This window comes from Paramormyrops kingsleyae, chromosome 7 (assembly GCF_048594095.1).
Source record: "Paramormyrops kingsleyae isolate MSU_618 chromosome 7, PKINGS_0.4, whole genome shotgun sequence".
NCBI classification, from domain to species: domain Eukaryota; kingdom Metazoa; phylum Chordata; class Actinopteri; order Osteoglossiformes; family Mormyridae; genus Paramormyrops; species Paramormyrops kingsleyae.
In genome coordinates this window covers 18,546,875-18,559,819 of record NC_132803.1, presented here as the reverse complement: position 1 = coordinate 18,559,819, position 12,945 = coordinate 18,546,875, and the positions used below count along the sequence as shown (strand labels likewise).

Below are 12,945 nucleotides of genomic sequence, written 5' to 3'. Positions count from 1 at the left end.
TTTTCCTGCTTACACAGTGTGCAGTTTGTATGCTTATGCATGTATGTATATGACGTGCTCTGGGGCAGTTATGCTGGGAAGGGCACGTCATAAAAATAAGCTAAATTCAATATAAGAATACCAAAATCTGCAAAAACCACCACTCTGATCTGGGTAAAGTAATACTTATGGTATATTTGAAAAAGTTACTTAAATGTACCATGATTAAGTACCACCAGGACTAAAGTCTAGAGTCATCCAGTATTCTAGTGAAGTGGGTTACATGATCTGTCAGGTTACAAAATGGGGAAAAAAATAAAATGATCACACATATCAGATAATGAAAAGTGACAGAAACCAAATATTTTTCAGGCACTTTCAAGTTCTTATTTTATTGTATGGTAAAAAGCAAGTATACAGAATAGGGTTCCCTTTAATTTCAAGTCTAGTTATACATTATTTAGTATCTGTTTTACTCCAAAAGTTTAACAAAAAAAGTCAGACAGCTGTAAACCTGCCATGAGTGAATTATGCCCAAAATAGGTGTCTGTTTATAATCCCAATGCAGCTAAAATAAAGCAAGACATAGGAGGCATCGAGTATGAACAGAAATGAGAATTAACAAAAGTTAAAGCTATACAAAATTAAAAATTGAAGGTAGCACAAAATTAAGAACCAGATATGCTATGACGCAGTTATAAAAACTGCAATGATATCGTGGGGGGGGGGGGGGGGGGGGGAGAGAAAGGCAAAGGCTTCCTTTACAGTCAATCACGGCCCCTTTTGTACAAAACATTGGCTAGACAACAGTCGGATAAGTTTTTTTTTTCCCGGAGTACACAGTTGTACAGTAAAATGGGCAAAATAAGGAGAATTAAAAAGCAGATGATTGGCCACAACACCCTGAAGAATGTTCTAATCTCAAGTGCTGGCCAGATGTGTTCTGGGTCAGTATAACTGGCTACAGGAACAAGTGTCTGAATACGAGAAACTATTTACAAAACACAATGGAATGCTTCCCACTCCATGACTGCGGTATTTAAATCAGGGTGTGCAGGCAGCAGTCTGGCTGCAGTACTAGTTATGAAGATTATGAAAATGTCATAGAGTAGGTGTCAAGCGTATAACGGAGACAAGGTAGAAACCTTCCGCAGAGAAAAAAAGAAGAAATTTGCTTGCTTACTCTAAAGAAATGAAGCCCCCAGAAAGGAATGTGATTTGTGTAAGTATGTAACAAAAGAGGCGCAATTTACATTATTTTTTATCTCCCTCCCTTATATGAAGGCAGGTCATAGCTTTATAGCAACACTTTGTGAATGAAGGACTCTGGATGTTTCCTTCAAAAGTCGGGTGGGGGGGATCTTTGATTTTTTTCATTGAAGTATAACATCAGTATATAACCGAGATCAAAAGTTTCCAAACAAACTCTTTCCTGATTGTGGAAGAGAGTCACCATACAAAGGATTTTGAAATGACTTAGTGTGTGCTTCTGTTTTCAGTTCAGTCGGGATGACCTGCGACGTGACTGAAAAGTGAACAATCTCACAGTGCACAGGGAGGGCCAGGGAGTGGGAAGGTGTATCTACAAGCTGGGGAAACATGACAGAAAGATAACCTGCACAGGCAATGACCTAAGCACAGGAGGAAATCATGCCGCCACCACCACCAACACCCCCAAAATCAAGAATTCAATCTCGGTGGTCCAAGGCTCTTCACTTTCATCTCCATTCACTCATTTGGTAAAGGCTGCCACGACAGCCCAGAGGAGGTCGTTTGTGTTTGACTTAATGCTCTCGCCCTCAGGATCCAAGTCCAGCAGCTGTCGCACTCTTTTCATTGCCAGGTCATACTGGTCATCCAAGAGTGGGGCAAACGCATTCTCGAGGACGTCGGAGGAGTGGGCGAGGAAGATGAGGGCTAGCAGCCGCTTGTCCATCCGGTGAGGGTCGTTGACCCACTTGTCCAGTACGGCCTCCTGCACTTTCTTGATGAGTCGCTGTTTGATGTTATTGTTGGTGAGCGGGTGCGTGGTCATGTCAAAGAGGAGAAAATTCTGTTTCTCTGTGGTGAGTACACCTTTTTCCACCAGATTTTTGGCTAAGCGTTCCCGCACGTTCCTCAGCTGGTAGTGCAATTTTAAAGGGTTCCACGTTTCACCTGCAGACAGAGTTGCTTACAATTAGTATGGATGAGAAAGCGGCAACTTAAAAGGATTTATGTGCTAATGGTCTGTGACCAATGCATTGTCCAGACTGCATTTTGTACTTTAGCAAGATCTTTTATCACCAAGAAATTTTGCCTCCTGTCAAAACATATTTTTATTATTATTATGTAATAATGAAATATAATTGTGCTTTTCCACTGGCATTCAGGAACAAAGCTATACCTGATCCATACCACAAACTAGTTACAGTGCAGTTTCAGCTTGCATTAGTTTCTCACTACAGACAGGTTGGTTCAGCAGAGGCATGCCAGGTTTGGAGAGTGACGGTGACGTGAAAGTGAAGAGACACTTATTTACTGTTCATGCGGTGTACCTCATGATTTGCTACGTGCTAATTTCCACTGGCATGTCAGAGAATTGCATATGCTTGCATCAATCACTAGCGCAATTAGCATTAGTTTGCCTAAATTTGCATTATGAATTCATTCCTTTCAGCTGTTCTATATTACTTTTTTAAGCAGGAGACCAGATATTTTCAAGTTCTTAGTTATTGGAAATGCAGCAATATATCGCAATGTGCGATACTACTAATAAATACTACATACAATGCCCTTTTATCCTCCTGATAATCCATGCATGTTGACAGATCACTCGTATCTCCCTGCATTTCAGTCAATTAGTCAGTGGTGATGCAACTAGCTCAACATAGTTATGCTTTCATAGCAGGGCCATGTCAGCGCAGGTACGGCTTGGGGAATTTATAATGCAAAACCGTTAGTTTGCGGTACGGCTTGGCTCTTGGTGGTAGTGGAAAAGCACCATAAGACCCTCCAGTTTAACACCTGCATGGATGACATATCACAACAACGGTTAAAGTACACTTTCAAGAGAGAGGGGTCTTCGAGCGGTTAGTCTATTCAGGTCTCACTCAGGTCCAGTGCTCTAGCAAGCACAGACACTGACAGGTGAAACTCTGCTTCAAGAGTCACCGTGATAGGCTTACTGTGCACTGTCAGTCACTGACAAGTTTAAAGTCAGTTCACATCGGCCACTTGGTTCCCACAGAGTCCACATTGATATTAACCAAAGTGACTGACAGTGCACAGTAATCCTAGCTACTGTTTGGTTCAAAGCTTCTTTCCTTCCATCATTACCAGCAGGAACCAGAGGAGAGCCGTTTGAGCTAAAGTGTGACTGTGGAGGGCCACTGATTTATTTTACATTCGCTCATCATATCTGCTTATTCAGTTGAAGGTCATGGTCTATTTGCTTAGTCTATTAAATTCCACCCATCTGACATTTTCTCTCAGGCGTTCCAAAGCGAGAGGTTTTGAAAGAAATTAATTTCAGTGTTATGTCCAAGCTGGAGCCTTGATAATTAACACAACAGACCCACACAGCACCAGTTGCCTCTCTGATCTGGTCTATTACTACTGGCAGCCAAACACAGAATGCTACAAGCTGATATCAGGAGAAAATGGCAAATCGGAAAGCAAAAAAAAAAGTTACAAACTCTGAAGTCACATCTGGATTGTTAAGCTGCAGGGCTGCCATTATTATTTTGGGTGAAGGGTTTTGATCTATCTGAGCACATGACTGACCTATGGGGCTAAGTGAACCAACTAACCAGTATCTCCTCAACGTTGAAGTTGCTAGCAGTTAAAACTGAGCAAAACAACAATGATGTATGCTGGGAACAACTACTTGAGGGGACATTGCAAGCACGAGCCAAGTGAAGTCATTTGTTAATCAATCCAATTTCTCAGTGAAACCGGAAACCAAAACGTCATATAAACATGAGCCAACTGGAGCCCCACAGTCATACAAATGGAAACAGGAACTGGGAACCACCTAAAAACAAGATATGGAAATAGCGCCAGAGGGAAGACCATTTTAATGCATATTTGATTGATTACACAGCGAAGGAGAGGCAATATAGAAAATACTGTCATGAAGACGGGCTTCACTAACCACTTAGCAGCTCAATCCAGCTCTGTACTGTTTCAGGTGGTTGGGTCTCTCTGATGTGCTTCAATGCTTCATCGAGCAAGACATCTCCAGTGGGAGCATCAGACTTACAAATCACCTATTAATACCAAAGATCAACAACACAAGTTACAAGGCACAAAACATTTCAGATTAAGACAAACTGAAAAACTGACAAGGAAACTAGTCGTCTTCCTCAAAATTCAAACTTAAGCACCCATAATATGCAAGTAACAATAATTAGTCACCTGATTGAACATCAATTCTTGAATGTAAACTACACAAATCTTTTAAACTGAGGTATATTCAGTTAAGAATTTATAACACAAAGCCCCATCTGAGAATACAGGCATGTCACAATTTGCCAGCAAAAATATTTAGTACAAATGGGAAGTTGTTCACAGGGAAAGTGCTCCATCTTGTGGCCAGTAAGCAAAAATCCTTCTACCAAAGGGAAGCCTTCAGAACAATTTGCCTCTTTGATTGGCAAAGACACGATTAAAATTTGTAAAACTGTGGCTTAACCATAAAAATAAAGTGCTCCAAAAATGACAACAAAATTTGGAGGCATAAAAGTAAATGACTCTAGATCAGTGGTTCTCAAACTACAACCTTCAAAGTGTAACTTACTCATCGTAAAGCAGTTTAAGCAGGAGGAAATTTTTGATTTTGCCCACCTCACCTCTTCATCTTCCTAATTATAATGTGAACTAGAACTTACCTTAATCCTTATTATATGCGCTGCTACTTTGCACATATTTTGCAGGCAGCATAAAACAAACCAGAAATGATTCTTGTAAATGTAGCATACCTGGTGATTAAAGCTTTTGAAGAATTCTGAAGCAAAGGTTTCCTCAAACCATGTGCATGTATGTTAGTCCTGAATTTGGTGCAACCTGCCTCAGCTAAATATTTACGATATTACATCATTTACTTGTACACTATTCTCAATATGAAAATACTAAAATGCCACTGATATAAAAGCAGAAACAAACACTAAATGCTTCAGCCATTTTTGAGCAAAGAAAAGAAAATCCGTAACGATCATTTCAAGAGCCATCAAATAAGTTTTTTATTTCTGAACTTTTTTTAATGTGATCCAAATATACAGTAATAAAGACGGAAAATAATGACCGCTCCAAAGTAATAACGCATAGCCGGTACTACTTGTATGTTTAAAATCAGTCCGCGCCAACAAAGATTATCGTTTAAAAATGTTAATTTAAAACAAATATGTCAATAAAATGTTTCAAATTTATATTCATGTCCAGTTTTTTTCCTTATGTGGCAAGTAGCCGTGTAATAAGCGGGATAATGTACAGGCAGCCGGTAGTTATCGCGAAATAAGCCCCTTCAGTGTGATACAAGACCCTCCGCTTCGCGTCGGGTCCTGATCACACTGTCGGGGTCTTATTTCTGCGATAACTACCGGCTGCCTGTACATTATCCCTTACTTGACAGGCTATGAGATGGTACACACCTTCCTGGCTAACAGACTTTTCCTCCGCATGCCACAGGCCTCCAGCTGCAGCCTCCCTCTCAAGGCCAGCTCGATGAGCATGCACCCACGCAGCCCAGAAGAGATGCAGTCATTCCAGAAGGACGTGTACCCCTGCGAATACAGATGAAAGAGCAATCAGGAACAGAAATGATAAACATGTTATGAAGTAGCTAAGTGTGTTATATAATACATAGAAATATCTAAATAAATAAATAAAGTTTTTTTATTCTGTAGACCTCTACAGTAACATTGGAAATTGTTTCCACCATTTCATCATCAATGAGTACCATGGTCTAAGAAACTAGTGCTGGACTTAATATCCATATGAATTAACGTTACAAACAAGGTCTATGGTAAATAAGCTAATAAAAATTATATCAAACTCAATTCAAATAATCATAATTAGGAAAAATATTGGGACCAAGTGCATTAAGTGGAATTATAGACAGACAACTATAAAATGAAAACCATTTATTGGCAAACCACTAATACTGTTTTCCCAGAAATAAAACCATAAGTGAAGAGCTGTTATTTTTCCATCATAATCAGGATGTTGACTACATGGTAGTAACAGTGTTTAATTACAATGGTCACAGCCATAACCTACTTAAAATTATTTGTTGCTGCAGTGCTAATCTCAGTGCAGAATGTAAATGCTGGCACATAAAAAACAGCAATATCAAAGCAAGAAAATTCAAACACCAGCTAGATGCAGAAGTATTACCAAACTCAGCACTTTATCTCAGCTGTTGTACCCTTAACAAAAATGCAAGAGATTTATCATTTAAATTACACATATATTGTAGGTATTGGATGCATGGTATATGGAGATTTGGAGTTATTGAACATTTTTCAATAACTCTAGCTTGTAATGGAAATATTTCCGGTGAGACACAGACTGTAGTTGGCCTGTGAACCTTTTTTCATTTTCACAATATTTAACTAAAAAGTTCATACATTACAGCGCAAAGCATTATTCTATAAGGCTACATCCACACTAATACATTAACAAAAAATGTACAAGAGTTTCTGAAAGAAAATATCTGCGTCTGCACTGGCATTATCAGTAGCATTAAAAAAAAAACTTCTGCGTTCACATTGCTCTGTGTAAAAGGCAAATGACGTAGCTGTGAGTGGTAATTAATGTATGTATTTCTGAGATTTTTCACTTGCACATTTAACCAAAGCCTTTTATAATGTATTCTTGTAAGTGGCATACTTTATATTTTGTTTGTTGTAACTTGAGCACAACATGTCATTTGCATGCTTTTTGTTCGACCATAATTCTAATAGTTCATAGTTCGAATTATAATTCTAGAAGTGACAAAGTATGCATTTTCAATCATTTATTTTGATTTTGATTAATAATAAAGTTCAGTTTTTATAAACACTTGACATGTTGATTAATCTCACAAACCACCATGGGTTTAAAGTAAATACACATATTTTATTTAGTAAAAGCAAAATATCACAGTACCATTGCGTCACAAACACAAAGCTGTAAACAAAAGGTTCACACCAGCAACACAGAGATCCAGAAATTTAACCACTAGTCTCTCTCTCTTTCCCTCAGTTTCAGTGCACTCTAATGTTCAATGGCTGGATGTCTTTATCATAAGCTAGAGTTGCGCTTAACTTTGGCTCAGGTACAGTCTCGTTTTGAGCTCCACAATAATTGTAAACACACAATGTACACAAAACATGATTTAGCTGCACACAAGTAAAACAACATATGCCTGGTAGACAAAGTCCTGTACATCCTCCATATTCACATGTGGCTTGCTTCCATGAAAATAAAGGCAAAGCATTCTTTGTTCCCGTGAAGAATAACCAATTGGGAAAAAGGCATCGAAGATAGCTAATCAGGAAACGGATAATTACGAACCAATCGGAGCTCACTGATGTAGTCGCAGTAAAATTTTTATGTTTATGAGCATCTGCACTAATGTGTTTACAGAAAGATTAGTTGTTGGGGAGCAGCAAAATTTCTCTCCCTTTCTGGGGAAAAAAGATCCATGGTAGTGCGAACAGAAGGCTAAATCAGAAGAAAATTTTTGCGTTACTAAACGAAAACGTATTAGTGCAGATAGGACTCATTGACTATAATTAAAAACTCTGCATTTGAGCAATTACAGGAAATGATGTCAACACAGTTCACTTGCAAGCTGTCCTAATGGTTAATGATATAAAGTAAGGTTTAAAATTAGAAACAAAGCTTAGTAATTCACCTTGATACGGCTCAACAAATGTATAGGAGAAAACCAAACAGAAAAAAGATTTACTGTTGCTGGATGTTAAGTAATTAAAAGTCCCATATTTAAATTAAGCATTTCTGCTAGCATGAAAAACATAATTCATATCAAAGGTCAGTGTAGGCTGGAGGTGGCCGAGTGGGTTAGTCTGCAAATCCAAATTATGTTCATAAAATGCGGGCTACTAAAGTACAGAAGCCCTGTTGGAAACCACATGAGAAAAGAAATGGATATAAAAAGCAGTTCATTATTAAAATGCTCCTAAATACCTTTCTGCAACATCACCTACCATAACAGATGAAAGGCATACAAAGGTATTTGAAGAAAATAAAACCTAATTTCCAATTTTAAGATGATAAACAAGAATAAACAAAGGACAATGAAACTCCTGGCAAATTTCCAACTACTAAGATGATGCTAATGCATAAAAAAATCAACTGAAAATGTAAGCTTCCAGAATACAAGACTTCGAAGGAAAAAGCTGCAGGTGGAAAAAACTAGACTGATCAAAAGCCATTCACCTCAAAGACAAGACTGAAAATGCTGGCAGGTGACGTGACTGATGGTTCATGCTAAAGCTACAGAGTCTGAAGGAGTGACCTATTTAACCTCAGTAACTCTGGTGGACTAAGAAGATTAACAAAAGATACAGATTCTTACACATGGTATGTCATACACATTCATTCTGACATTAATGAAACTGTAAGATACTTAAGCCAGAAGAGAGGCATGACCTTTCCCCTGAGTTTATTAAATAAAATGCCAAGCTTTCTCATGCCAAGACACTAGCAAGTGGGAGAATACATTACTGTCACAAATTAATTTTGTCTTGGATAAAACTGATAAATCAATATTTGGGAAGCGTAAGCTTGAACTAAAGTACAGGTAAATAAAACTCAGGAGATATTTAAGGAAATCATAGACAGCTGGCAACAGCATTTCAGGGTAGAATTCAATGACACAAAGACAAGCTTAGGTAACTGAAATTTGAACATATCCGCTAATGAGTTATTTAAATATCAGGGTGTGAGACAAATCTCCTTCCTTGAAGCTATGGCAAACTGCTTTGTTTGCAATGGAACAGTAATAATTTAAATTCATTCAGAGGTGTGCAAACAAGGCCTGGTCCAGTATAAAAAAAACTGCAACCCATGAAGAAACTTCTTCAGAAATATATGGTGTTTAGGGCTGCAAAAGCGATTATCATATTTATTATAATCGATTAATCATGTAATCAGGAGATTAATCAATTAGTTGGGCCAAAACACAAGGTTTAAAGAAAAGTGCAAGAGCAAGAAATGTTTTGTAATAACGCAATATACCGTCTTACCATAATACCGCTAAAGCCTACAACTTTAAAATGATTCATAAACATTTACCCATTTTACTACATTGCTGAAATTTGTGTATTCTACAATACATCTGCCCTTGGCTGTTCTGGTGGAATATCACTGCTGTACGCATGCACCGACCACGACCATCTGTGTCCATGGACAAATGTAATGTGTATACAAAAGTCTATGTGCAGACTGTAATGGTACATGAACAGAGAATTAGGAACAAAGTTTTAACACACCAACGTTAACCCTGCTAGGTGGCAAACTGCTAAAAAAAAAACTGATCACAAAATTTGCTGGTAACTATTTTTATTGCTGATTATTATCGAAGTTATTCATAAGTTGCATCCCTAATTGTGTTACAGTGTATCGTCTATTGTTGTGTAATTGGTTAAAGGTATTTGCAGCAAAAACTGCACACTAAAAGAAAACAAAAAGTGAAATGGCTGACAGAACAGGGAATTACTCGTCAAAGTAGAATACCTTTCACTGAATTACCATAAAAATGTATTTTTCAAAAGCCTCATCAATGATAAGTTCTTAAACTCACTTTCAGCTGTGTCTCATACGCCTGCTCTGGCACAGACTGTTTGCAGAGGCCCCGTGTGGGACACAGCACCTCAATAAGGCTGGCTTTGTGAGCCGGGAAGGGTTCGACACAGACAGTGCCACAGTGTACTTCTCCTGGACCTATTTAACACAACTATCCGCTTGATAGCTTACTGGAGAACTTCCCAGTACTTAACGTAAGAGTATACAATACACAAATTACACCATTCAGTTTATTCAGATAAGTCATTTTTGAGGATCATGGCTAACAGCACATGTACCACAAAGTATAACCTATTCAGACCACTGCATCTCTATAACCATTCTTGCCTTTTCTCCAAAGTGACTTTAACAATAAATTCACTACTCAACAGTAACAACATCAAAACAATCCTGTTCAACACTGGTATCTATGTAAGATACTGTTCCACAGTATGAAATAAACCTAAATATGCATTACAAGTACTACATGTGATGTTAATATTCTAAACCTAAACATGCATTCCAAGGGCATTTCTGAACTATACTACTCAAGCAAAACATAACTCAAAATGGTATACAATAAAACAAATAGAATCTCAAGCTCTGTACAAACAGGCCAAGAGGACATTAGTTTTTTTACAAGAATTTCACAGGTTAAGGCAATATGTCATGAACCAATTATGGTGGGATGCTGCACTGATCCTGCACATTTGCTTCAGTCTGTAATACTTAAACAGCTATATATATGATCCTTTCAACAGTGAGTCATTGTTCATTAAGATACTTCACCTATTGAGAAACATCTTTATAATTTACCCTACTGTTAGTTAAGTTCCTAGTTAAATAATGGTATTCTAAAACTCTGCAGATTTTAAAAGTTTCACAACATATCACATAACATTTCAAAATGCACTGTAACGCAGCGCACAAGTGGGAACGAGCCCTTAGATAATAACTATAGAAACAGCTAGGAATTATTTAGTGTCATCATTTTCCGAAACAGATGTATTGCTTGTTAAAATAAGGAGTCAAGACATGTTTTAGTAAAATTATGCAACAGGTCTACTACAAACACTTAACTCAACCGACCAAATTAAACACAGAATAAACAGGAGTTATGCAAGTATGATCAACAGAACCAAAAAGTCCCTCTTCATAGTGAACATTTTAGCCCATTTGCACAGCTCGACGTGTCCAGACCGAAGGAAATCAAGAGCCTCACCCAACGGGTACAACAGAATAGCCGTCAAGAATCCGCAATATTTATATAATAAATAAAATCTCTATTAACTGTCGCATGAACAGTCGTATGCAGTGGCTAACCGCATTAAAGCAGTTAAAACTCATTAACGTAAACAGCCCAACGACAATATGCAGATAAAATTTATGACAGATGCATTTAAAGTGACAATTGTGAAACAATACAGCCCTCCTGACTTACTTAGAAAAGAATGCCATTTTAAATAAAATTCTTTGGCTAGTACTATTACACATAAATGGTGGCTCCGATTTCTCTACACGTCAAGAACGTATTATGTGCACCTAGTAACTGAACATGTACTGAACCCACATTAAACCACTAACCTGCAAATAACATTTTCCAAGAAGGACAAACAGACTCACCGCCGGGGCAAGCTGAGACCAACTTCTCGGGAACACTTACCAAACGTTTGGATTACTTCCTAAAATGTTATTTCTTGGTAATTAGCGTGAAATTTCGGGGTTGACAACCCAAAGGAAACAGGCAAAACTCAATGACACCCTAATGGACACAGCTAGCTAGCGGTTTGTTTCCAGTTTCTTACATAACTGCTCCGGGGCGGGAGATGAACTGCTACGTACGGATTTTACATGAATTACCTGTTAACCAGTGTGAAAAATACTACATATTATATCCTGAAAGCAAACAGCCCAGCCTTTGTCACAAAACAGACGTGATGATACGGAAGAAATCGGCCTCAATTACACTCCAGTAAGCTAATAATTTGTGGCTACAGGCATTAAGGCGAAACATCGGTAAGAACGCGTGATAAAACGTGTAATAATATAAAACAAACACCTCTCGGTCCTTCAATCCCAGGAGCAACACCTCTTCCATGAGTGTGAGGCGCGTTTCTTTGGAGTCCCCCTTGTCGTCGTCCTCCTGCTCGTCCCGGCGCCGCGTCTCGTAGTCCTCATCCCCGGATCCGCGCTCCTTGTCGGCGGAGGCGCCGCGCGAGGCCTCGGTGCGCCGCTGCACCAGGCCCGAGCTCCTCTGGGTCAGGGAAGTCATGGTCGGCACACAAGCTCCTAGTGACGCTGCAGCGGATCTCGCCTTTGCCTACGATTAGCAGCGCTTCAAGGTTCCCAATACATAAATGAACTCCGATCGATGGCCTGAACCCTGTTTCCCCAGTTGAGTTTTACTCGGTGTTGCAGATGATCCGGAGGAGCCCAAAAAACAGCGAGATTCCCTTCCCGTTCTACCTCCACTCTCTTCTCGACCAATATGGCGGACGATGATGACGACAGCAGTGTATGTGGCACCGCCAGCCACCTTCAGGTAGAAGTCAGGGAATGCTTTTAAAGACATACTCACATACTCTATTGCTAATACAGTGAAATTATTTGTGTACTATTTTCTCTCAGCATTTTTTTTATTTATTTTAGATATAAGGTCATCGTCTTAAGTGTGTATGCATGTGGAACTGCCATAAGTACACTGAAGAGTCATTGTGTGTGTGAGTGTGTGTGATCATGCTTGGCCAATAATTTGATTCAGATTCTCATTAAGGCTATCCACTACAAATTTTAACAAAGTCTTAAGTACATATTCAGTTCCAGGGATTGCCACAATAGTCAGGATTGTAAGCCCTGGCTCTATAGATATGAAGTCTTTAGATTTTCCTTTTGTTTCTGCGGCTTTGCTATGTGTAGTTTGTGTGAGTATATGGTTCACAGTGAATAGAGTCTGTGCCATGTGATGGACTGGAATCCAATCCAGGGGTGTGTCTTCTGGCTGCAGTTCTGCATTGGATTTCATTCATCATGAACATCACACTATTTTTAATTTTCCAGTCAAATCTCTTATGTCACTTTGCATTAAAAGTGTCACAATGAAATGTGATCTTCTGATCACAAGCACAAAGGCTTAGCCCACTGAGCCACACACCACTCCTGGTTAAAAATTAGAGAGATGGATGGATGGAAACAGGT

The 12,945-nt window shown here is 38.8% G+C and overlaps 1 protein-coding gene across 1 annotated transcript; it reads right to left on the bottom strand.

Annotated features, from left to right (window-relative positions):
- Positions 1-341: 341 nt before the first annotated feature.
- Positions 342-12,282, bottom strand: LOC111855385 (Golgi phosphoprotein 3). The gene is made up of 4 exons (XM_072714445.1): positions 11,810-12,282; positions 5,610-5,741; positions 4,115-4,229; positions 342-2,136 (listed from the first exon to the last, which is right to left on the bottom strand). Exons 1-4 carry the CDS (start codon positions 12,020-12,022, stop codon positions 1,712-1,714), a joined length of 885 nt encoding a protein of 294 aa, XP_072570546.1. The 5' UTR covers positions 12,023-12,282; the 3' UTR covers positions 342-1,711.
- Positions 12,283-12,945: the final 663 nt, after the last annotated feature.